Raw genomic sequence first — 24,986 nt, forward strand, 5'->3', positions numbered from 1 at the left:
TTTGATGTTAAATAAATAATTCAAATCCGATATGCACAATAATAAGCAATAAACGGCGACAAAAAGATAAGCAGTCATATTTGATCTATTTGTGGCATATTTGTCCAGAAAATTGTAACAATCTAGTCTAGAAGTTGAAAGTACATTGAGGGGGAAAAACTAAAAAGGTACGTTGGAACTCAAAAGCTGTACAATTTACATAACTATCGTTTCTTTCATTTGTTATCCGCACTCTGCAGGCAAACATTCATCATCTGCTCGTCTGTTCTTCAAAAGGGTACAACAGATCCTAGGCTCTCATAGTAACTCATAAAACCTTAAAATTGAACTCACTTTTGTCTCTGCCCACTTGCAACATCTACAGTAGGGCAAGACTGAATCCACTACACTGTCTGAAATCGGCTAAGATGATGAGGACACGGCTTTTCCCTTGCCATCGCAAGTTTCTGCAGCAGCAGTCTTGTTCTCAGTATTTGGCTTAGGTAGAAGAGTGAGCTGGTGTTGCAGAGCCTGTGATACGGTCCCAGTATTGTTAATTTTGCAGTATAAAGAAAAGGCAAACGCAAAGGCAATTTTGGGTTCAAGGCAGCTAGGAAGGATGATAAAAGCTCATTAACACAACGTCACACCTTAATTTGTTCTTCTATGACTTTCTTCTGAACCTCGGGATGCATATCTCCAGTAAGGGGCCCACTGCTAGATCCAATGTCAGCATGCCCAGGAAGTTGGAAGGGAACAAAAGCATACTGTGGAAACTGAGCAAAGCTTGCGTTTGCGAACTGAAGTGGCTGTGAATGTTCACCCAGAGCATGCTCACCGCCTGAGCTTACACTAGCAGAGCCATCTGAAGGTTTATTGGGGGGAGGACGCATGGCGAATCCAGGGGACCTGTAAGCATGAGAATATTAAACCAACTTTGTGCTTGTCACAGAACTGCAGCCATAAAATTTGAATAAAAAACTCGAGTAATGCTAGAAAAGAAAATGGATGAGGGAAGGAGAGTCATGATTTTAAGATATTTATGGAAAAATACACACAATTATGCAGTAATAAAAGTACATGCGCAGTAGAATATTAGTAATCATACAAGACTGAAATGGAGAAAATCCATACCACAATTGTGCATGTGAGGGAGTGTAAGTATAAACAAAAGATTTCCCATATATTGAAGCAGCAGAAGCAGCAGCTTGTATCCTAGCTTGATGCTGGTTAATATTGCTATTTCGCTCACCATCAGCTTGTGAACCCTGGGATGAACTTGCAACACTTGTTCCTGCATCCAACCAAGAACAATAATTTGAAAAGATAGTGTAATAGGATAAACCAGCAATTAGTGAGTGCAATGAAATTCACTCCAAGTACCAAAATTTCACTCCACAAACATGTGCGTAAATTAACTACTACGGAGTATGTTTTTTCTGAATAAAGGTTATACAAGCACAATGAGAATTGAAGTGCAAATACCGATTGGCACTTTAAGCACAAAGCAAACCACACCATTATTTAATTTAATGCATATAGATAGAGCCCTAATATCATTAGTGCAAAAAAGAGAGCAAAACTTCAAGAATCTCAAATTGAAACGTAACCTCCCTAAAGTAATATACAACTACTGTCATAAGTTCATACCAACACCACATTACACAAGAGTTCCTGTCCCCTATTTCCATTCAACTCGTATATGGACAACAATTTATTATTGACTGGTAACACAGCCAATAGATTATTGGAAAAAAGGCACACACTCAGTATTTTATCTGCTCTAAATAAAACTGGTATGCCAAACACAATATTGGAAAAGTAAACTTCTCAGTCCAAGGTTGTAAATTATTTTGAAGCACATAGAAGATCAAGAACAGCTCAATGGTGAAAAAAAATTTATACCTTGCTGAGAATCAGCTCGTGGTCCTGTTGGCCCTGTTTGACTTGCCCCATTTTCAGGAGGCACAACTTGGGCTCTGCAGGTAGGACAGGTGTGCTGCCTTTCCAACCATGAACGGAGGCAATGCACATGGAAAAGATGCCCACAAATGAGTTTCTTTGCGGTAGTCATCTCCTCACGGCAAATGATGCAGGTAGCATCACTTCTGCAGGATCACAAAATGTGATGAAAATGAATATGAAGAAAGAATGCACAGAAAAGTTTATTTCAAACAACTCACGCATTGAGTTCTTCTGGTGTAGCATCTGGAAAACGATCATTCATGTTTGAAGTGATCTTCCGATAGCGTATGTAATCAGCAATACGAATTTTGAAGTTGCGAAATGTCTCATAAAGCTCCCGAATCAAATGCAGAGGTACACCATAGTTGCTAAACAATTCAAAATTAAAACATAACAAAATTTATGAAACTGTAGACCAATAATGAAGAACTGCAAAACTAAGTAATGATCTGTTCTACTGGAAAGATTTAAGGGGTTTTGGAATAATTGGATAAAGAAGATAAGTCAAAATCATTTACTCCGTAGTAAAAAAGAAAATCAACTTTACTAGAAAAAAAAATGCTAAATTAAACATATCATAATTTCTACATCTAATAGGCAAAGCTATATGTAGCACAAGCATGCATTGAAGACAAAGGCAGCTATGTGCAAAGAGAAAAGAAATGACCCAAAGACTTAGGTAGTTAGGTGCATAGGTCAAACTTGAAATAATACAATTCAAATGGCCAGCAAGCACTATGCTATTTTGCTTGCCTAGCCCAGATGATAGCTTCTTCAAAAAGAAGATTTTCTTAAAAGCCTCAATGTGGTGCTTCTTGAAGAAAAGGCCTTTCATATTTTCCTCTTACTTGGCCTTTCATATTTTCTTCCTTACTTTTGGCCTACTTCTACATTCTATAGCATGTAAGCTCCAAAATAGGCAAGGCATAACAAGCACATATCATGAATAACAATAAGGTTGAATGGTGATACTTACATAAAAATGACAAGGAAGAAGCAAAGGTACATAGACAAATGAAGTAAGTCTCGGATAAGTTCTAAGTAGAATGTGTAGACAGCCTTTCTCTCCCACTGTCCTTCCATAAGCATGTCACTAACATAGAATATATATTTCACAAATGTTGACACAGTAGCTGTTGCAAGGATCATGTACCTGAGACACACCACCAAAAAAGTTGATTAGCAAAGAGGGCGCAGGGGCCAGGAATAAATAAATGAATATATATATATATATATATATATATATATATATATATATATATATATATATAAATGGGTTCCCGTGCAGTTGCTTAGGTGCGAAGTTTTTCTTCTTAAGGTGCGTAGTTTTCCTTCTTAAGATGCTTTGTTTGTGTGCTTAAGTTGCATGGTTTGTGTACTTAAGGTGCATGGTTTGTGTACTTAAGGTGTGCCATTTTAATGCTTAAAGTGCGTCAACCGCACAACCGCACGGGAAGCTATACCCGCCCCTGAACCCTTCCCTATATATATATATATATAGGTAAAAAATAAATGCACATATATATGGTCAAACTACCATAAGCTAACATGATTAAGTATAAAGATCAAATTACAATAGAATAGACTAAAATTTCCATATCCATAAATATGCAAATGTGGAAGCCTATCATTAGTGAGCAGTCTTTCAGAAAAGTAAGTAATGTCAAATCTCCAAACGTATAAAATTTTAAGAAGTTAAAAACGGAGCAAAAACACCAAACTAGCAAGAAGAATGAACAACTTACTCAAATGAAAAGAAGAGAGAAACCGAAGCCTGTCTTGTCTGTATCAAGTAGTTTACGGAGTTGTACAAAAAGAGACTATCTATAAAGAGGAGAAACCCCATGAAGGAGACAATGCGGATGTGGGACAACAAAGGAACTGTTGGGGTTGTTTCAATGTACTCAACTCTCTTCTGAGCCAACCAATGCAAAGCCTTGATAAGCAGAAGTGTAGTAACCATAGCAAGAAATGTAACTGAAAAGTCTTGTCGGAAGATTGTGATGGCGAAAAGTATTTCCATGACTTCCCGCCATGACTGCTCATTGAGCCTCTCGACCTCCGCCTCCCGAAGGGAACCAAGGAATATTTTCTTTGTTAATTGCCACAAAATGCACATAATGACCAGACCCATGTTAAGGAGAACCACCAGACAGATCTTCGAGGTTGATAAGTAAACCGTTGCTGGGTAAAATTGGCCTCTACTATTGAAAGCATGGTAAATGACAGCCAGTGTAGCTATTAGACTCAGCCCTGCATATGTTTGCAGCCTCAACATTTTCCTTTGGCTCCTCTATGCACCCTGAGACAAAACATCTCTCAATCAATCAAAATGGTCATTCAAGACCAAATCATGAAATCGATTTGACCAGGCTTATCAGCCTTAAAAAAAACAAATATAGAAACCTTGAAATTGAAATTATCCATGGTCCCTATACAACAAATGTATACCACTACTCATTTCTGCTACACTGTTTTCCGGTATGGCACACTGCCAACAAGCAAACTGAACTATTGGCCCATGTACATAGCAAATAGGAAAACAAAGTGCATCATTTTGCACTGTATTTATTACAATAATAATATGAATCATAAACAGCTAAATATTCAAAACACCATTAAAAATATTTTTTAAGGAGATGATTGCATCGCAAAATGCGAACCCTCTCACCGACACCGTAAGAACGAAAACATTAATAAATAAATAAATATGAATCAATAGACAATTCATAACCATGCGAATACAATCAGATAACAGAGAAATGCCGGAATTGAAAAACCTAGGTTTGAAACGGATTGAGGGCATACGTACGGGGATGGATGGCGGAGCAGACTCGAAGTTGTGAACAATCGCGGGAAGGCGATTGCTGGAGAGCTGAAACAAAAGATTTGATGAGGATAACCAAACAAAAGAAATCAGCTCTCAATTTGATTGAACTGGGTAGAAAATTCGAAGAAATGAAAATATTGTTTCTCCCGATGTTCCAAATTTGATTTGCTTGCGCGTCATTTTTCGTACATTTGTCCAATGGAGCGGTGCCAAGTGTACACATGTCTAGCAATTGGCACATTTGAGACACAAATCGCAAATGGTAATGCGTTCGGTTCCACTTGATTCTACTTTCAACCCGTCATTGACCCCCCAACAAAAAAAAAAAAAAAAAAAAAAAAAAAAAACTTTTTTATTAATTCTTTTTAATCCAGAATGGAGTTCTATTTTACCTTTCCATAATGGCATTACCAATATTAGTGAAGTGTCAATTATGAGGGATGAAGGAAAAATAGGGAGAGAAAAAAAAAAAGTATTAATGTAAAGTATTAAAAAAAAAAAAAAAACAAGCCAATTGGCACGGCGCGTGTAGTCGGCTGGGCAATGTTTGTGCATGAAACACGCAAGCTTACGCTTCTCTTCTTCATTTTTTCTCTCATGCGGAACTCACAAAAAAAACAACCCTTGTAAAAAATTCTCAAATTTTCTCTTCCCTCCCTCTTCTCCTCCACATTAGTTATGTTTTCTTCAAAAACTGAGCAAAAATCACTAAGTTCTAAGTAAATATATTTTAATCAAACGCACTTTAAAAATCACTATTGTGCTTAATTTTGTGCCATCAAACAAAATAATATATATAGTGGATTGAATGATCACATTATAATTATATTTTTTCTGCTCTCCATATTTTCAATGAATCTCTTGAAGAAGCATCATTATTTGACTTTTTTACTTTGAGCACTGTAATTACCGGGTCAATTATTCGACCAACTTAGTTGCCGTCATCATAAATAATACTTGAGTAATAAAATTGTTTACAATTTTCTTTTCCAAAAATAATATTGTCAAGAACTTGACTAATTCATTTGCGTTATCCAATATTGTCATGAGTTAATTACTTAAAAAAAAAAATTCATCTTGAATGGATTAGTTGCATTATAACAACATACTACATTAGCATAGAATTTTGCTTTTGCGTTTTTATTTGTTTGTTAATTTTGCTTTTGCGTTTTTATTTGTTTGTTAAATCAATTTTTATATCAAAATTTAGTCAATACTCCAATTAAAGTACTCTCCTTCTCCTAGTCGTAACTCCTAAATAAAAGGGCAAGGAGTCGTTTGGAGAATCAGAACGGCTAGGGTTTCACGATGCCGAGCTTTAACGCGGTGCAGAAGCAGAGGCGAGCGGCAATAGCCGATCGAAAGAGAGCGGTACACGGCGATCCCGTCACCGGAAAGCTTAAGCAGAAACCTCAACCACTCTCCGTCTCCGGCAAGNAAAAAAAAAAAAAAAAAAAAAAAAAAAAAAAAACTTTTTTATTAATTCTTTTTAATCCAGAATGGAGTTCTATTTTACCTTTCCATAATGGCATTACCAATATTAGTGAAGTGTCAATTATGAGGGATGAAGGAAAAATAGGGAGAGAAAAAAAAAAAGTATTAATGTAAAGTATTAAAAAAAAAAAAAAAACAAGCCAATTGGCACGGCGCGTGTAGTCGGCTGGGCAATGTTTGTGCATGAAACACGCAAGCTTACGCTTCTCTTCTTCATTTTTTCTCTCATGCGGAACTCACAAAAAAAACAACCCTTGTAAAAAATTCTCAAATTTTCTCTTCCCTCCCTCTTCTCCTCCACATTAGTTATGTTTTCTTCAAAAACTGAGCAAAAATCACTAAGTTCTAAGTAAATATATTTTAATCAAACGCACTTTAAAAATCACTATTGTGCTTAATTTTGTGCCATCAAACAAAATAATATATATAGTGGATTGAATGATCACATTATAATTATATTTTTTCTGCTCTCCATATTTTCAATGAATCTCTTGAAGAAGCATCATTATTTGACTTTTTTACTTTGAGCACTGTAATTACCGGGTCAATTATTCGACCAACTTAGTTGCCGTCATCATAAATAATACTTGAGTAATAAAATTGTTTACAATTTTCTTTTCCAAAAATAATATTGTCAAGAACTTGACTAATTCATTTGCGTTATCCAATATTGTCATGAGTTAATTACTTAAAAAAAAAAATTCATCTTGAATGGATTAGTTGCATTATAACAACATACTACATTAGCATAGAATTTTGCTTTTGCGTTTTTATTTGTTTGTTAATTTTGCTTTTGCGTTTTTATTTGTTTGTTAAATCAATTTTTATATCAAAATTTAGTCAATACTCCAATTAAAGTACTCTCCTTCTCCTAGTCGTAACTCCTAAATAAAAGGGCAAGGAGTCGTTTGGAGAATCAGAACGGCTAGGGTTTCACGATGCCGAGCTTTAACGCGGTGCAGAAGCAGAGGCGAGCGGCAATAGCCGATCGAAAGAGAGCGGTACACGGCGATCCCGTCACCGGAAAGCTTAAGCAGAAACCTCAACCACTCTCCGTCTCCGGCAAGCGTAAGCGCAAGCTCTTCAAAAAATGGCGCAGGGTCAGTTTTCTACTCCTTCCGGTCTTAAAACACAGTTTAATTTGAGGAATTGTTAGTCAGTTGTAGAGTTTGGAACAAAAACGATATTTACATGCACGACACATTACTCTAAAGTCTAAAGCTGGATTGCGTTTGATTATGGAGTATCAAACTTGTGACTGTTAATCTGTTATAGTAAATCATAGCCATTCACTTTGTTAATGTGTAAAAATTTAGGAATTGAAAGCTGTGATTGATGTTAACAGGAGCAAAAGGAGGCCATGGAGAAAGGTTTAATCACTATGGAAGATGTTGAGATGGCTGTAGCTGATGGTGAGTTTTTATAGTTTTTTGTCTTTGAGATCAGTTACTGAATCTGATGTTTATAATTTGCTTACATTAGTTGAAAACTGACCAACTCCTTTACTGTTGATCAATTTAGGGACAGCTTTGAATGCCAATAAGCATCCTGTGAATTTCCGAGTAAAGAAGAGTTCAAAGCTTAAATTGAAGCAGCTCAAGAAGAAGAAAGGCAAGTTTCTTCCTGGTTACTCCTGGTTACTCCTGGTTACTGCCTTCTGGATTTACATAGTTGTTGTTCTGCTTGTTTGACTAAAACCTCTTTGCATTTACAGGTAAGAGCAAAACAAAATCCGAAAAACAAGCTGCAGAGACTTCTGGGGATGCCATGGTAGAGTGAAAGGCAAAAGCACAATGTGGAGTTATTATAAAATCATGTACTAACTACATAGTTTGACAATGTAGTCTGGTTCAAGTTGTTTTTGTTCACTCCTATATCTTATTTTTTGTATGCAATGGTGCCCAATCATGAATGAATGAATGATACAGTTCCTATTAGTGATTCCAATGGATGCTTGTCTCAGTAAAATGGATCTTGTAGTGTGCAATGCTTTCTGTGAATATTTCAGAATGATAAAACTGTGCCAAGTACAAATCCAGACTCAACTCCAGTGTAAGGTTAAGCATTTGATGCTGTTACCAATGTATGTAGATGAGTAAAAATATTGCAGAAGTGATCAACAGAACGGTAATGGTTTTAACATTAATAAGTTTGGTTTCAGTTGAAATCTCTGCTTATCTTTAAAAACAAGAGATGACTAATTACTACCTCCTAAACATGCCCGAAATTTGAAGGGTTTTACAATAGTCTGCAATGATGGAAGAGTTTCTAACAAGATCCCATATCTTGGCAGAATTTTTCAGCCAGTCGCGTTCAGAGACGGTCCTTGAGAATGATGGGCCACTCATCGATAAAACCTGAGGGATATAGTAACTTTACATTAAAAGTATGTTATAGCAACAGGGAAGATACAGTCTTACTTCAGAAAGCCTCTCATTCTATTTTATTTTGATAGAGAGTGAGGGAGAAAGAGAAACCTGATCCCGAAGTTTCCAGAATGCTGATTCATAGCTTTCATACTGTGCCCTTGGCAAATTGTCTTTGTGCTTGGATGGCAGTAAGAATAATTTCAGTAACTGGGAGTCAGAGTCCACCTTGTGACTTTGGGAGTTGGCATGGACAGAGGCATTAGTGTCTTTTGATGTATAATGGCATTTTGACCTCATAAAGGAAGAAGAACTGAAAAATTGTGACAATCCCTTCCTTAGTTGTGCAAGATTGTGTGGACTAAGATCCTCATCGCGTAACCTGCAATAAAGGGGAAGCAAAAAGATGAACAACAATATTAAACAGTCAACATTCACCTTCTATATTCATAACATTCACGGTAAAGGTTAACACCAACTCACTTTGTATGCACAAAAACTGGAGTAGCCATGTACTCTTCTCCCCCTTCTCCATTTTTATCTTTGTTTTCCTTTTCAGAGAGAAAACTAGAACTTTGAGGATGGGAGAGCGATAGAGATGATGGGTCAGGTATGCCATGTTTTAGTAAGTCCACCTGCAATCCAAAGTGACAAGAAAAAGAAAAAGCAACGCTAAGAAAACAAGATATAGAAATTGCAAAAACTACAAGTCCGATGCCCCAAATAAAAAACAAGCAGAAGGGGGAAGAATTTTGATTGTGATAACAAGCTGCTAAGTCAATGCTCTGATAGCAATTTCTATAATACAAAAAATGGAAATTCTATAGTACAAAGCTGATAAAAGAAAAAAAAGATACCGTGGACATTAAGCGCCACATGCTCAGATCATGAACACCATCAGAAACCACTATGATAATGTGACAAATGGAGACAAGAAGAACACCAAGCTATAGAAATCCCTTGCATAAACGCAAACGAGATAGTCATTTATTAGGCCTTTTAAGTGTAAAGAGAAATTTATGAACAAAAGGTTTCAAAATGAACTATACCAGGTAAATAAAAAAGATGAGATTATTGAAATGAAACTGCAAAGGAATAGTATATAACATGGCAGTTACCTGGATACTCATCATTTCATTAGCCAGCTCAGCAGAGAGGGACTCACCCATTATCACGGAAATTGTGGATGAGCCATCTGGTCTAATCATCTCAGCTAAAACTGAAGGACTAAAAACAGGCTGCATTCATTATAGATGTGAATTCTTTAAGAAAATGAGAATATAATAGCTGCAAATGAGAAGTGTCAATAACGAAGCAGAAATGAAAAGAAAGGTTCATACAAAACTCCATAATAGAGAGGAAAGTGTTGATAGCTTACTAGCATCAACAAGTGAACTAAGAAAACAATGCGTAGTAAATAAGATTTTGTCATTTCTTTCCAGTATAAGAGTTCTCTTCGAAAAAGTTCTGTGATCTTAGATAATTTTCTCTGACTTCCTTCAAGTGAATAAAGGAAAGAGTAAAACACCAAAAACTGGTTGTTACTAACTAATGAATTAAACACCTGTGAATCAAGAAGTATAATCCGTTCAGATGAAACTCGAGGTTCGATTCCAACAGTACAATGCTTCGCCATTGCCCTTATTTCCTCTGATTGTATTGCGAATGGAGGAAGCATTCCTAAACAATTACAATCCAATCTAATAAGCATTCATTTCAAATCAATTGAATGAGCTGTTGCAGATACTGTTAATTGACTAAACAACAAATTGCATACCAGGAGAGCTAGAATCAAAGCCATAAATTTCGTTCATTATAGTTGACTTCCCCACCCCTGGCGGACCAATCACTCCCACCACAGTAAAATCCGTATTATCAGTTAGAAACTGCAAAAACATACGAACAAATGCATCTTCATCAAAAGTAATACAGAGATTTTCCTAGCGAGTACAGAAAAAAGTGAGAGAGTGTAATTACTGGGAGGAAACGATCGGTGTGGAGCTCCCAGGAGTCAGAGAGAAGGTTGAGTGAACCTATTGACGGAATACGAGGACGGAGCGCGGCGGAATCGTCATCGGCGCCGCCGCGATTGAACTTGCCGGCGGTGACAAGTCCAGGCTTCGCTAATAGGATTTTGGGAGCTGTACTTGACGAAGCATTACCGCCTGTGCTACTCATTGATTGATTGGCTTTCTACTCTTTACTCGCCGGAAGTTCGCTCCAATGTTCCGACGACGACCGCGAAAGAGAAAGCTCTGAAGGGACGAAAACAGAATCGATGAATTCTTTGGGGTTCAAATTGAAATGTTTATTTTTGCATTAATAGTTTAATAGTTTAATCAAAATAATAGAAAAATCTTTAAAAAGAATTTAATTACTCTATATAATTTTAGTACATCAATTCATAATATCACATTATTAAATATATTAAATATTACTTTTATCAATGAACGATTTGTATTTTTCTTCAATTAATTCACTTAATCAAATCACTTTCATAATTACTTTCTTAACCTATTGAAGCACAATAGGTTGGGTTTGATGCCACTGGACCACAAGGTCCTTGACGTAACTCTAGTATATAAAAGACCACAAGAAAGTAAATCAGCATAAGTTACACAATTTTGTTTAAAACTTAAGTTATACATAATTGGTCAATTTAAACTTAGAAAATCAATAGAGAGTTCTCTCATATTCTGATCAAGAACTGCCCATAGTTTAACCAAATATTGGGCAATGGACTGACAAGCCTGTAAAATCATAATGTCGCTTTATTGTGGGACGAGACAAACTCAACCCTGCTTTGACAGCTTTAATAGATTGTTTGACCGCATTGATACTCAATTGTCACAAAGGTAAAGTTTGAGAATAATGGTTTGGAATCAAGTTTCACTAGCGTGTGAGAGCAACATCTCAAAGTAAGAGGTACTCATTCTACACAGTAAGCATAGATTTAGTTTCTGTGTAGCTGAATTACTATAATTTACATCATTCTAGATACTTTGTCGGGTTATAACGTGGAGACCCTTGGAGTTAGAGATTCAACATTTTGGGAACAAACCTTTAATAGATTGAGAGTAGTTTTCAAAAAAAAAAAAAAAAAGATTGAGAGTAAATGAAAAATACAAATAAGAATAAGAGTTGAAATGTAATTTTCCAAAAATAAGGGATTCAAAGGAAACTAAATTTTCGCAGCTCAAACTCAATACGCGACGCGAGAGTGCAGGAATAAAGATCTGATTAAGAATCCTGCGTTGTTAAATTCCTTCCTGTAATTTTCCTCAGGTCTGAACAAATTATGGCTTCATTCGGGAGGAAGCAGGGCGTGGCAATGTTCACCAATCTATTGAAAACCCTAACTGCGAGACCTTCGGTGCCCAATTTCCCATCCGGCTCGAGGGGTGTCAGCGGCGCCGCCGGCATCGTTAGCAGCGAGGTCCTCACCTCTCACACTGCTAAATGGATGCAGGTAAACCATTTGATTCCTCCAATCAATCACTGAAACCGTATTTCGCGTTGCATATTGGATGCATTTCCGATGAATAATCGAGAATCAGTCTTGTTTAATAGGGATTTTTGGGTGGGTTTAATCGAAACTATCATTTCATATGTTAATATTATTGATATGTGGATAGAATATTTGGGCTATATTATATGAAGTTATCAAGACGGATAATGATCTTGGATTCTTGGTGGAGAGTTAAGGAGACAAGCTAATAGAAATTCAAAAAGCACATTTTGATTGCTTACATTATGAAATTGCATATGTTGATAGTGTTTGAAATCAATTACTTGATAAAATGCATTGAATGTGATTGTGTTTCACAATTGCAATCATGTATTATATTCAAATGAAAGGTACAAAGTATATATCATGTTCAAATTTATCATCTCAGCAAGCTTTAGCTTTATGGTTCTATTGGGTACTGATCAAAATTTAAAGCTCCTATTCTTCCTTTTTACCTCTTCTCTTAAGACTAGATACATCTCAGCTTCATTGATCTAACAACCTGCTATTTATGGCTTTACTTGTCATGGTCTACTGCTGTGAGCATTCTGTCCTGATCATTGTTTTTTTATGATTATGTATTTAAGTTAAAGAATGAAATTGCAGTAATGCTAAGCAGAAAAAAAAATTGGTTGCTTCTTTTGGTCTTACTCTGTCTTATGTATAATTAAAGATTCTTTGTCCTTTCTTAATTCTTAAATCCACTTTGTGCTATTAAGGTTTTCTTCTAAGAATAAATAAATTGAATGCGAAAAATGGATGAGAAATCTAAAATAGTCCACCTCTATATTGGTTAAGTTCTATATGCTAGTTGGCCTCATATACTTGTATGATTGTCCCATTCTATTTTGTTTCTTTCATTCTTTCGTGTAAAGCTCTCAGTTCTTACCTCAATGTACACTGCACAATTTTTCTTGATTGAACCATTGGAACACTTTAGCTCCATTACTGAGAATGTGAATCCTTGTGTAGGGAAAATATATGTATGAGAAACTAAATCTTTTTGACTTGCACTTTATGAAAAAAACTAGTACTTTAAATTGCGTCCACCAGTGAACATGTGAAGCATCTGACTGTCTTACATTGTGCACTGTAAATAATGGTTCCCTTATTATGCTGTTCCTTCGTTTCTTTATCTTTTATCCTTGTTACAGAGCATATCATATTTGTTGGTTGTCATTTTCATGTCAAATGCCAAGATAAATTGTCTTCATGGTTTTCTGTGCTCTATTGGTAGGATACTGGCAAAAAATCTCCTATGGAGTTGATCAATGAAGTTCCACCTATTAAGGTGGAGGGCCGGATTGTTGCCTGTGAAGGAGGTAAACATGCAGATAGTATCATAGTAATCCCTCTTGTGTCGCTTGTATCCCGTTAAGATTTGATGTATGAAACATTCTTTCCTGATGCAGATAGCGACCCTGCTCTTGGGCACCCGATTGAGTTTATATGCCTTGATTTGGATGCACCCGCTGTTTGCAAGTACTGTGGCTTGCGCTACTTCCAAGATCACGGGCATCACCACTAAGGGGCTGCATGATCAATTATGTTCTTTTGAAAGTTTTCTAAATAGACCAGGCCCTCTTTTAATTATATTGTAACTCGTTTTAATGCTGCAATGTTGCAGTCTTTATAATAAGAACAAAATCCTTGGTCTTTTGTTCTTCTGTGAACATATGATTTTGATTGTTTAAATGAATATTTCCTTGTCATCTCAAGGGACTAGTGTCAAAATTTGGAGGTTAACAAAGAAAGGATTGTGAATTCCATTTATTGAAGAATGCTATGAATGAAAACATTGCAATATGGAAAAGAATCCTAACAGCATCACTTCCAATAGGTCATGCTCAAAATGAACACTGGTAAGTGGTCAGTATCAAAATTCCATGAAGGTAAAAGAATAGGCTACTTTAACCTTGAGGAACAATAAAAATGATTTGTTTCAATAGCATAATACTCCGTATTGTGCTAATTCCTCTAAGCAAAAAGTATCAATCAGAACCGCAATGCTGTGGAATCAAGCACTCTTGCCCTCAGCAGCTAATTTTCTTCTTTGTTGATGCTCTGCAACTTTGTAATCTACCACTTCCCGGAACAAAGCAGGATCTAAAACGCAGTTCTCACTACCATAAACGGCAGCTTGAACGCTTGCCATCAGCTTAGCTATTTCTCTTCCCGAAAATCCTTCTGTCTTCACTGCAGCTTCCTTAAGAATATCATCAGTCAAACCTTTGATCTCTATCTTCTGTGTTTGTTTACGGAACCGAGTTACAATACCAGCCTTTCTTGCTCCAGCTTGAGCTATATATTTATCCAAATAAAGTTTCAGCAACTCAAAGCGTTCACTCTCACCAGGCAAGGGAAATTCTAAAACTTCATCTATACGATCTGTAACAGCTGAATCAAGATCACCAGGGCGATTTGTTGCTAGAGCAAGGACTATGTCTTTGGATTGATCACCCGTTCGGAAAAGAAGGGCATTTAAAGCACTCCTTTGAGCTTCACTCATGTAGGTTTTATTCCGCCTGAAGTTTGTCAAATTACAAAGTCCAACAGTCAGGTTGCATGCATAATAGACAATACAAATTAATGGTTTCATGGGAATACCATAAAGTAAGTTCTAAGGTTTTTGACAAAAATTAACAATTTTCAGTCCAGAAATAACTAGTTGCTATAATGACATTCATCAACCTCAGCATGCTATCCTTCCACTTGGAGAAGAGTTCAAATTTATTGTATATGTACTGTAGATCACACTATGTAGTATGTACCCATATAAAAACACCACAATCATATCCACCAATCAAAAATCTCTAAGGGGTACTGAAAAATCTAGACTCCCTTATTTATGGCAAACATAAGAAGCAAACAAGAGAAAAATTTAGCAGGTAAACCTCACTTACTCGCATAAGAATGCATCTGCTTCGTCAATAAACAGTAACAAGCCTTTATTGGACTTCTTGGCCCAGTCAAAGAGTTGATGTATCTTGGTGACAGCCTGTGGTCCCAGGGGTGCCACATCACCTCCTGTCATCAATGCATAGTCAAGACCCTGGAAACATATCAAAAAATGATCAGAGATAACCAAGGGCAAAATAACTGTTCCAATCACATTGAGTATTGAATGCAAATTAAATAGGAAAATCTCAGGTCTGGATGGTTTAAAGGTTACAAAATCACTTACAGAGCTGCGAGCAATCTCTCTAGCAACCAATGTTTTGCCTGTTCCTGGAGGGCCATGGAAAAGGACATTACGGAATGGTGCCTGATGTGCCTTTGTATAAGTCATAGTCCTAACAAGCTGAGAAACTCTTTTCTTAAGGGAAGGGTTTAGAACGACATCATCAAGCCCTTTTTCAGCCTGAGATGCAGAACCACCTCGTGAGAAACTACTCATGGCACGTTTAAAGAAACCTGACCAAGGGTATTTGCCCCTGGATGATTCCCTGATCAATGACGGCTGTCCTAGTATTCTGTCCACATAACTCCAAATTACTCTTGCACCTTCTCTGAAATAGAAAAACAAATGTAAACATGAATAGGAATGAGCTCATTAACCATGAGGAGTAGTTAATATAGCAACAATAACTTCCAAATATATAAACTCATTGTATTATTTATTACTCACAACATTTTAAATACCTTGTTGTGTATACCCCAGCAGCAAGGGCTGTCACACCACCAACAGCCACAACCAACTTATCTTGATCAGTTAATATTGCACGCAACCCCCCTGCAAAAGGTGGATAACTCTCCTCAAAATTCCAGAACATATCTACATTTTCTTTCATATAATCTTCTGTTGGCAAGAGAAATAGATTGTGCAGTGGGGAGGGGACAGAAGAAGAAACAAGTTCAGATGCACAGTAGCATGGCTAAAAAAGTTCCCTAAGAGATACCTCCAATGTGTTCAAAAGTTGTATTTATGGCGGAAATCCATTTTTCTCTTTCAGCATTTGCACGCTCTAGTAGCATTCTTCTGTTAACATCTTCAGCAAGCTTAGCTTCATGTGCTCGTCCTTCTGCTTCAGCTATAGCTCGCACTCTGATGGTTTCACGTTCTATCTCTGCCTTTTCCCTCTCTGTTTGCCGGCGCTGTGCTTGAATTTGCTCTTCTGTTGCTCGTCTGGCTGCCTCTTGTCTCATAGCTGATTCCTCTTGCATCTTTACCAATTCCTGATTCCTTGATCTTTGATGTTCATTTTCTGCCTGCAGAATAGCCAGAGAAGTTATACTCCTAACCATTATGCAAATTTCACTTTGAATGGATTGTATAGAAAATGTTCACATGCCTGCATCCTTTTCCTTGCTAATTCATCTTCATAGCGAGCCATTTGTGATTTGATTTGTGCCTGTTGCTGAGCTAGCTTTTTCTGTTCATCATATATCACCCTTTGCCTCTCCTATCAAACAAGAAACTCTTGGTTTTGACATATCCAATGGCATATTAAAACTAATCCATTAAAGCAATCAAGCTTTTACGTTGAGCTTGCCAGACTATGAAGCATGAGAGAAAGCAATCTTACAGTTTCAGATTGAGCTTGCAGTGCCTTAAACTCAGCCAATTTAGCAGATAACTCTGCTTGCCTTGTATCCTCTTGCTTTCTTATCACCTCAAAAACCTACAATAAATCAATGCCTCTTCAAAATCACTCATATCCCATCATGTATCCTACTTTCTAAACAAGTTAAGAAGATGAGCCATTTCAGCAAGTTTGTATATGTAATGCTTTGCACATATCACAAAAATTTTGCAGCATAATGCGAATGTGAAAGCACACACAAAAAGCCCTAATGATCAAATTATCCATCCTATTTTTCTTAAGCTGAATAAATAGATAAGACATTTCTGTAAATTGAAGCTTATAAATGTATTTTTATTCACATGATCAGAAAATTACTGCAAAGAACACACATAAAATTCATCACTTTGATCAATTTCAAGCAGACGACAGCTCAAACATTTTAACGTTCCAATCTTTACCAGCACACCAGTAAGTTTCCTCGTATGGCAGGGATATAAGCTACTACAAAAGCAACCACAAATTAAACCGAATTGCGTACCTGTTTTGCACTGGAGGATTTGTTAATCTCTCTTAAAGCCTTGGCACCTCTCTCCAAAGCTTCCGGGTCGAACCCAGCCGACGTGGTTCTGGGGTTATCATTGCGAGGTTTTGGAGGTTCCGCCGCCGGCGGCGGCGGCTGAGGCGGCTTCTGGGAGTCAGTCGCCGGAACCTGAGGAGCAGTTTGGGCCGAAGAAGAAGGGGAGGAGGAAAACGGAGAGAAGCTGAAAGGGCCATCGGCGTAGGCAGGTTGTCCTCCGAGAGCTGCAGCTGCTAGTGCAGCGATAAGCCCAGCTGCACTGCCTTTTGCCATTTTCGATCTTATCGTTTTTCTCTGTAAGAAGAATTCTTCAGAGAAGATGTAAGAGGTTATTAGGATTTAGTGGGTTCTTGAAGAAGAAGCAACCGCCATAGAAATGTAAAATGAGATCTGCGAAAAGAAGGTTCAGGGTTTAAGGTAGGGTTTGGGATTCTTTTTTGGTGTAACAGCGGTTCGAGATTTTATTAATTCCTATTCAAAGTTGTTGCTTAAAAAGCGGAGCATAACGTTTTTTTTCCCTATTTTTTATCTGATTTTATTTATAAATATATTTAGAACTTTATCAAAATACACTTTTACCCTTAATGGCACAACAATTTGTTGATTTCGATTAAAAGTTGTTGCTCGGGTGACCGAAAGGACTAAAAGTGGAAAAAAAAAAATCAAAGTCAAAGACTAAAAGTGGCAAAAAAATTAAAGTCAATGACTAATAGTGGCAAAATAAAAGTCGTGTACCTAAATTGACGGAAACACTAAAGTCATAAGACCAAAAGTGGAAAAACTCTTTTTGAAAAATAAAAATAACTCATTAATGAACCAAACTTGTGACAATTACATCCCGAATAAAGATAGGTGGAGAAAACTTTCAATTTTAGAAGCCAGACACAGAATATGCATCGAGCAAGGCAATGAACTAAACTCAACACGTACATTATCCGTGGTGTTTATAAGCTCCATGCAACTAGCCAAACACGTAATATCAGCCCCTATATAAGACATGTCCTTCGTGGCATCCATTTCAAAAGTAACGTTTGACAGACCCATTGACACTAGTAAATGTTAGACTGTCTGTATTCCTTGTACTCGAGAGATCAATATTACAAGCTTTTGCACACTATTTGCTTAATGTAACCTACTCCTTTTACACATCTCATTCATCTATATCATTGTGTTATTATATGGTATATTTTAGAAGACTATTATCACCTAGCATATAGCACATATGGGGTTTTACGCATTACAAACATCTGCCAGCAAGAAATGTAAAGACTCAGGCACACAGTAAGCCTTGTATATACCAAATACATATCATCCTGTATCATTCAAGCAATTGAACCCAAGTTCATCAAACATAAGAAGTCGAAATAGCAGTAGTTCAAATGTTAGTGAAAAGAGAATGGCAAATTGTCGTGTTCCTTTAGAAAGACATAATGATTGAAAGAACTGCCAATACCATCTAAAAGCGAATCGTATTAACACCAGCAAAGACAGGTTTTCAAATATAATCCAGCGCTGTTGAGGAAACTTAAAAGGAAATGAGATCATCCTTTGGTGGTTGCTGCTTCTTTTGATCATGCCCTGATTCAGATGAACCACCCACTTTTTTACCAAAGATCATCTCATCAAGATCGTCCATCATTTCATCATTGGGTCCATTGTGAGCGCCAGGACGGGAGCCTGCAGGCTTTCGGACCAAAGCATCTTCCTTTCCCACGTAGGAGGACTCATCAGGCTCAACAGCAACGGGTATCATAGCAGGTTCCGGTGCTGATGGAACTACTGCAGGTTTTATGATGTCTTCATACTTTGAGAGGGCTTTCAGGATCTCATCATTCACATTCAAAGCTTCAAAAAGGAGGGCCTCATTATCTCCAGCAGTCTCAATGATTCTCTGAACAGTATTTTGGGACTGGCGGCACTGTTGTACAAGCGTAGTTGTCAAGTCATCCTTAAATAGTCCAAAAACACAAAAGGTAAAGAGTTAGTAGTACTTATAGAAACTCAAAATTAACAAGCATGCATATCTAAAGTTCATCTTCAGCAGCATATTACAATGTCAACAACGCCACTACAAATAACAGCCATGAAAGTGAAGGTACCATTACTACTGCAAGTCCTCCATCAACTTTTCCCAGTCAAAGACATTTCCAAGTAGTAAAATATTATAATACTTTTGTTTGGAGAAAGATTACATTTGAGTTGACATCTAAGTTCAGTTTCAGTATAACCAGAGGGCACACCAAGGGCATTATAGTCTGGTGATATCAACCAGAGACTTTATGTATGAGGTCTAATCTTCAGTCCACCTTCACCTTAGATGTACCAAAGAAAAATGGACATGGAACCGCTAGATCCAAATTTCAAAATGGCATGTCTTATTTTAATTAGGCTTTTAGAAAGCTAACACATGATCCTAATTGACTGCAACCATTTCAACAGAACATTCACATTGACAGTAGGAAGAAATCAGAAGTACCTCTAAAGCATCTTGTTGAGGTGAAGAGGATAAAACAGTGGTAAGAAGCTCTATACTATTTCTTGCCACATCAAATGCCTCCTTGGTTTGTTCAGCTGACAAGGTCGGAGGAGGTGGAACATCATTATGCATTTGTTGTGCAAGGGTGGCATTTAATTCTGAAGCTGCTACAGATCTTGGAGGAGTGAAGATGGGGGCTAGGCTCTCATTATCACGACCAGGGAAGCGTACACCTCTTGATCTCAAACTCTATAATGAAAACACAAGATCACAATGAAGAAACATACATCAGTAGAGTAATAAATATAAAGATGTCTAATCCAATGGATACACAAAAACTATAAACTTTTTTCAGATCACAAATTTAATCAAACCATCTTATTTATCCATCTGACATCAAGGATAGGTTAAGTAAACAAATCTCATTTCTTCAATCAAATTTAAGGATAACACCTTCAAGATAAGATCAAATTCTCCAGGGAATACTGAAATAGGTAGGGTAAGCCTTTCATATCAAATGGTTGAAAAGAAAATTTGGGGCTAAACATTTAACAAACAAAATATTGTAGTATCACTTTATTTACCAAAAGTATCATATGATCATCTATATTGAGTATTTTGCTATGGTCAAAATAACACAATCAATACAACAAAATATGAATAGAAAAGTGAAGGTACCTTGTAAGTCTCTTCATAAACAGGCAAATAGCGAAGCTCATTTGATGATTCACCCCAAGATTCAATCATCATGAGAGCCTTGTTCCGATTGTTCACAACAGTTTGAGGATCATCAATCAACTTCACCATCTCGTCAAGCACCCTCTCAGATGCGATTTCCGAGAATGCCTTCTCACAATTCTTTGCAATGGTTTCAAGCAACGCCAAGGCCAAGTATTGAATCCTGGGGCTCTTCAACTGGATCCGCTTCTTTATGCCCCGTATGAGTTCAACACTATTGACCCTATCATGATTAATCATGTCACAGAGTTCAAGATTCGTTGCCCAATTGGGCTCATCCAAAGTCTCCGCCGTCGCCTCCTCAACGAGCTTATCCGCCTGGTTAGGGCCTTGGAAAAACTCCTTCATCTTAAAGCTCATGGAGCTCATTCCAGCAGTAATTTTTTGCCCCACCTCTGACCCTCCGATCTTCAATCGCTCTCCCAAAGAGCTGACTTTATCCATCAAATTGTCGCTCATCTTTCACAAACCTTTTCCTAGCAGAACAAAAAAGAAAAAAAAAAAAAAAAACACCTGAAAATCCAACCCGTAACTGACAACACTCTCAACAAAATCCGGCTACTTTTTCAAAGCTCCACAACACAGATACATAACCAAATTATAAAACAACTAATTATCGGAAACTTCAGCCTCGCAATCACCTCGAACTCGCGAATTAATACCTTCTACGAATTGACTACGCAAATAATCTAAGGAATTGAACAACTAGAAGGCACCGACAAGTCAAACAATCGGAAAACATAGCAGCAAAGCAAGATCAACTGGAAAATTCTTCAAAACAACAACTAAAAAGTAAACAAAAATCAGCGATTAAACAGGAAAAGTAGGAGCCGCTTACCGTAGAAAGCAAGTCGAGAAATCGTTGAATAGAAGCGTTTAGGAAATTCTGTAGTGCGCTTTGTATGGCGATGACAACAGATACGACTTGACTGACTATTCGTATTTTTCTTCCGATGTTTCCCGGAGGTCTGCAGGCCGCGTCTTTGTATTCAATCTCATTTCTTTATATTTCTTTTTATTTCATATAAATAACTTTACCAACTGCTCCCTACGTATAATGTACGTATTTGTGTCTTATACGATTCCTAACTTCGTACGGAGTATTTTCTCAAGTTTGAAGCTCGTGATCCATGTTGACTTTGCTCCATGTTAAATTTGATTTGATATTAGTCCAATTGAGCATCAATGTGAGTGTGTTTGGTAATTCAGGTTGGATAAGGCAAAGTAGGTTGTACTTGTACGTGGGAATAATTAAAAATTAGAAAGAAAAAAAGCACATTTGGTATTATGTCATTTATGTGTATATATACTTTTAGAGTTCAACTCTATTAATATCTAAAATGGTTATAAAATGCGATACGACATTAAGTGCTTATTTCCTGTATTAAAAAAATAATGAATGCATATATGTGTTCATAATTACTTTCTTAACATACTGAATCATAAAGAGTCAATACGGTTTGTCCAATTGGAAGAACCACTTTATGTCACAGAGACCACAAGATCATTAGCTGAATATATATAATTCGTTGTTCAAAATTTTAAAATATGCCACCGACGCTTTCTTTGTCCGTTTAACGGTTCAGGTACATCGTGTTGGCCCACGGAGAATCGTCACTTGTGAAAATCATATAAAGAGAGCTCACTTGCCACTTGAGCTACCCCATTGGGTTATGATACTAGTCAACTAATCATATGGAAATACAAACTTACAAAAACAAAAAAGGAAATTCTTCTAAGGCTTAAAAAAAAACTACGCTTGAACCAAACATTAGGTATTGTCTCACACTCTCACCAATGATGTGATTAGGCCCAAATTATAAGCATTGCCAGAAAACATATATTGACAAACTCATCAACTTCATGGGACACCCAATTTCTGGGCCCATTTGACAAGTCCAAAATATCTATGCCGTATGCAGAAAGCAGCTGATCAAATCAATAGAAGTGCCAACAGGCAAAACACAATTGTGATGGGGCCCCGAGATAAAACGTTTCCGACCTGCCGGATTCGAACCAGCGACCTAAGGATCGGCTGTTGACAACTACAGTCCTCCGCTCTACCAACTGAGCTAAGGTCGGATATGACACCAGCTTTCCACTTAAAGCTGTTATTCATCTGCAAGATTCAAACGTATATCAAATTCGCCTTAAGAGTTAATACCATATGCGATTCTTCAAATATAGTGGTTTTGACACGTTTAATCCTAAACTTTCAAATTAACCACCCGTGATTCTTCAACTTCAAATTATTACCATTCATGGTCCAAATTAACCACTCATCCTGTCATCCATAGTCCTTCAATTATTAAATTTTAACCAGCCCTTCTAGGAGGACCGCGGCTAGTTAAATTTTAAAAGTTGAAGGATCATGGGTAGTTTACTTAGACCACTGATGGTAGCAATTTTAATGTCAAAAGACCATGAGTGATCGATTTGAAAGTTCAGAACTAAATGTGACAAAACCACTATATTTAGAGGACCCATATGACATTAACTCTTAGTCTTAACGAAGCTGAAATTGTATATAAAAAACGAAATTTTTATCTAACCTCTTGAAACTTTAGCACCAACTAAGCAACCTCAAGCCGAAACCGAATAAATCTTAACATGGTTGAGATAAGAATGTTGTATGCAAAAGACCAACTTTCAATCAATGCTCTTGGCACTTTAGCACCAACTCAGTAACCTCATGCTGCAACTCTAAAAGCTTCCCTTTTTACTTGAACTTCCCACCCATCCTCTTCATAAGCTATAGATCAAGTGAACAACCACTATAAAAGAGGCACTTCTCAAAGCTGAAACTGATGGCAATGGAAGCACCAGCTTCCACAAGTTCACTCAGGGTTTCACCTCTGAGTTCTGTTCCTGGTGGAGCCAACATCTGTTAAGACCAATTATAAATCCTTGTACCAGTGATTGCACTTTACCAACGTCTAGGGCTTTTCAAAGAAAAATGCCATTTATCCAGTCACATAAATGACATAATAAATAAGTTTGATGTATAAAAAGCATGTATGAATTCTGACAGTGCACAATTACAGTTCAAAGTCTAAGTAGCATATGAGTGAAAATGGCAGGCAACCACTAAAACTTAAACATCTGGGTTTTACACATTTACACAAATTAAAGGACTAAACCCTGAACAGTAGACTTATTTGGTTCCTCAGCAGTGGAAGCCTTTGGGGATTCAGAAGCATGTAACTGTGTGTAGCCTTCTGCTGCATTTTTAACCTGCTGTTCTTCAGCCATTTTTTCTTTTGTCTTCTGCCCGACTTCCCCAGCAGCCTTGGTAACCTTATTAAAGGCACCAGTAACCCAAGTTGCCCCGGTGAGAACGTACCTGTTCTTCATAATGGCAGATCCAGCATTGCTAACAGTCTGCTCCGCGGCAGCAATGGCAGACTTTGTCTTCTCAGAAACCTGAAACTTCTGGTCCACTTCTTTAACCTTTTCATTCACAATGTTCGCCCCCATACCGATTTTCTCAGTGAATCCAATCTTTTGGTCCAAAGCTGCAACTTTGGCTGTGGCAGTGGAAGTGAACTGGTGCTTCTCATCAAAAGTCTTGGCTTTGTTAACTGCATCTTTGCCCAGGATAAAACCCTTGGCCAACATGCTGCTGACAACATCTTCTGCCTTCTGGATTGCAGATCCAGATCCAGATCCATCAGCACCGACATTCTGGCTTTCAGTAACCTGTAGATATATCAAACATTTTTCTTAAGAACAATGATGCAGTTGATAGAACCTAATAGATTCTTGAGATGTCACACATACAATTGGTGTTGATAAAGCCTGAGGTGGAAGCTTGTATTCGGGATCAAGAGTTATAGTGACTGATTGATCAACAATAGTAGCTCCCTAAGATACACCAAGTTAGTGCATTAGTTGACAAAATACAGCAGTAAGAACACATAACTAACACAACAATAGTCAAACCATCCATAACTAGGAAATTTATCAGCACAGAAACAACAATGATTTTATAACTTACTGAAAGAAGCACAGCAGTCTCTGCACCCTGAGGCTCCTTGAAAGTCACATAAGCAATTTGAGACCGTTCATCAGCACTGGTAAAGGTAAATTACATTAATGCCGTGAACATAATGAAAATCACTTGGCATCACACCAATATATTCCAAATGAATGGCTTTTGTTCCTTAAACCATTCTCAGAAGCATTAGATGATATGAATATGCAACAAAATACCAGAGAGACCTTGAAAATGGCCCAAGAAAACAAACCTTTTCATTTCCACATACTCAATATCTCCAGAAAATGAAAAGAACTCCTTGATATCTTGCTCAGAAGCACCTAAAGAAGCATTGCTTACTTTCACTGTTCTGACCTGCCATGACAAATTTTTAAAAATTAAACAATAGAAATTGGTTATTGAATAACCCTAACATCCAAAAACACATAGTTCCTACAGTAGCTCAACTTTTAATGAGATTCATCCCACTGGCCACCCTTCTAAGAATGATAAACTATTGAACAGAGGCACCCCCCCCCCCCCCCCCCCCC

At 37.2% G+C, this 24,986-nt stretch overlaps 7 protein-coding genes and 1 non-coding gene across 13 annotated transcripts in view; 2 read left to right on the top strand and 6 right to left on the bottom strand.

Annotated features, from left to right (window-relative positions):
* Positions 1-54: 54 nt before the first annotated feature.
* Positions 55-4,914, bottom strand: LOC115999712 (ERAD-associated E3 ubiquitin-protein ligase HRD1B-like). 2 transcript variants are annotated; one of them, XM_031239601.1, is made up of 8 exons: positions 4,753-4,914; positions 3,690-4,246; positions 2,921-3,097; positions 2,163-2,312; positions 1,885-2,087; positions 1,114-1,273; positions 630-888; positions 55-510 (listed from the first exon to the last, which is right to left on the bottom strand). In XM_031239601.1, the coding sequence occupies exons 2-8, from the start codon at positions 4,220-4,222 to the stop codon at positions 403-405; spliced, it is 1,590 nt and encodes a 529-aa protein (XP_031095461.1). In that variant the 5' UTR covers positions 4,223-4,246; positions 4,753-4,914; the 3' UTR covers positions 55-402. The 2 variants fall into 2 exon arrangements, with proteins under 2 accessions (XP_031095461.1, XP_031095460.1); XM_031239600.1 differs by having other exon boundaries at positions 4,757-4,913.
* A 2,231-nt stretch (positions 4,915-7,145) lies between these two features.
* Positions 7,146-8,215, top strand: LOC115997945. The gene is made up of 4 exons (XM_031237367.1): positions 7,146-7,368; positions 7,614-7,680; positions 7,790-7,879; positions 7,983-8,215. Exons 1-4 carry the CDS (start codon positions 7,207-7,209, stop codon positions 8,045-8,047), a joined length of 384 nt encoding a protein of 127 aa, XP_031093227.1. The 5' UTR covers positions 7,146-7,206; the 3' UTR covers positions 8,048-8,215.
* Positions 8,216-8,381: 166 nt separating this feature from the next.
* On the bottom strand, positions 8,382-10,915 carry LOC115997944 (protein SMG9-like). The gene is made up of 8 exons (XM_031237366.1): positions 10,612-10,915; positions 10,412-10,520; positions 10,199-10,314; positions 9,753-9,872; positions 9,492-9,581; positions 9,118-9,269; positions 8,746-9,016; positions 8,382-8,625 (listed from the first exon to the last, which is right to left on the bottom strand). The coding sequence occupies exons 1-8, from the start codon at positions 10,810-10,812 to the stop codon at positions 8,473-8,475; spliced, it is 1,212 nt and encodes a 403-aa protein (XP_031093226.1). The 5' UTR covers positions 10,813-10,915; the 3' UTR covers positions 8,382-8,472.
* An 889-nt stretch (positions 10,916-11,804) lies between these two features.
* Positions 11,805-13,860, top strand: LOC115999131 (NADH dehydrogenase [ubiquinone] iron-sulfur protein 6, mitochondrial). The gene is made up of 3 exons (XM_031238908.1): positions 11,805-12,103; positions 13,380-13,464; positions 13,555-13,860. The coding sequence occupies exons 1-3, from the start codon at positions 11,933-11,935 to the stop codon at positions 13,668-13,670; spliced, it is 372 nt and encodes a 123-aa protein (XP_031094768.1). The 5' UTR covers positions 11,805-11,932; the 3' UTR covers positions 13,671-13,860.
* A 24-nt stretch (positions 13,861-13,884) lies between these two features.
* LOC115999130 (ATPase family AAA domain-containing protein 3) lies at positions 13,885-17,659 on the bottom strand. Its single transcript, XM_031238907.1, has 8 exons — positions 17,207-17,659; positions 16,669-16,764; positions 16,435-16,545; positions 16,042-16,351; positions 15,785-15,875; positions 15,327-15,651; positions 15,046-15,194; positions 13,885-14,667 (listed from the first exon to the last, which is right to left on the bottom strand). The coding sequence occupies exons 1-8, from the start codon at positions 17,516-17,518 to the stop codon at positions 14,160-14,162; spliced, it is 1,902 nt and encodes a 633-aa protein (XP_031094767.1). The 5' UTR covers positions 17,519-17,659; the 3' UTR covers positions 13,885-14,159.
* Positions 17,660-18,529: 870 nt separating this feature from the next.
* LOC115999689 (TOM1-like protein 1) lies at positions 18,530-21,463 on the bottom strand. Of its 2 annotated transcripts, none has more exons than XM_031239556.1 (4): positions 21,298-21,463; positions 20,400-20,929; positions 19,722-19,970; positions 18,530-19,193 (listed from the first exon to the last, which is right to left on the bottom strand). In XM_031239556.1, the coding sequence occupies exons 2-4, from the start codon at positions 20,916-20,918 to the stop codon at positions 18,771-18,773; spliced, it is 1,191 nt and encodes a 396-aa protein (XP_031095416.1). In that variant the 5' UTR covers positions 20,919-20,929; positions 21,298-21,463; the 3' UTR covers positions 18,530-18,770. The 2 variants fall into 2 exon arrangements, with proteins under 2 accessions (XP_031095416.1, XP_031095415.1); XM_031239555.1 differs by having other exon boundaries at positions 20,400-20,935.
* A 992-nt stretch (positions 21,464-22,455) lies between these two features.
* On the bottom strand, positions 22,456-22,541 carry TRNAY-GUA. The gene is given in 2 exon segments: positions 22,456-22,491; positions 22,505-22,541. It is a non-coding gene; the product is annotated as a tRNA-Tyr (tRNA).
* Positions 22,542-23,402: 861 nt separating this feature from the next.
* Positions 23,403-24,986, bottom strand: part of LOC115998114 (binding partner of ACD11 1-like) — a 2,846-nt gene continuing 1,262 nt past the window's right edge. For all 4 annotated transcript variants that reach the window (XM_031237591.1, XM_031237592.1, XM_031237590.1 and 1 more), the window contains 4 exons: positions 24,707-24,810; positions 24,457-24,532; positions 24,240-24,323; positions 23,403-24,158 (listed from right to left, as the gene is read on the bottom strand). In XM_031237591.1, coding sequence (XP_031093451.1) covers positions 23,586-24,158; positions 24,240-24,323; positions 24,457-24,532; positions 24,707-24,810 — 837 coding nt within the window. In that variant the 3' untranslated portion in view covers positions 23,403-23,585. The remainder of the gene's footprint in view (positions 24,159-24,239; positions 24,324-24,456; positions 24,533-24,706; positions 24,811-24,986) is intronic.

This window comes from Ipomoea triloba, chromosome 12 (genome assembly GCF_003576645.1).
Source record: "Ipomoea triloba cultivar NCNSP0323 chromosome 12, ASM357664v1".
Classification (NCBI taxonomy): domain Eukaryota; kingdom Viridiplantae; phylum Streptophyta; class Magnoliopsida; order Solanales; family Convolvulaceae; genus Ipomoea; species Ipomoea triloba.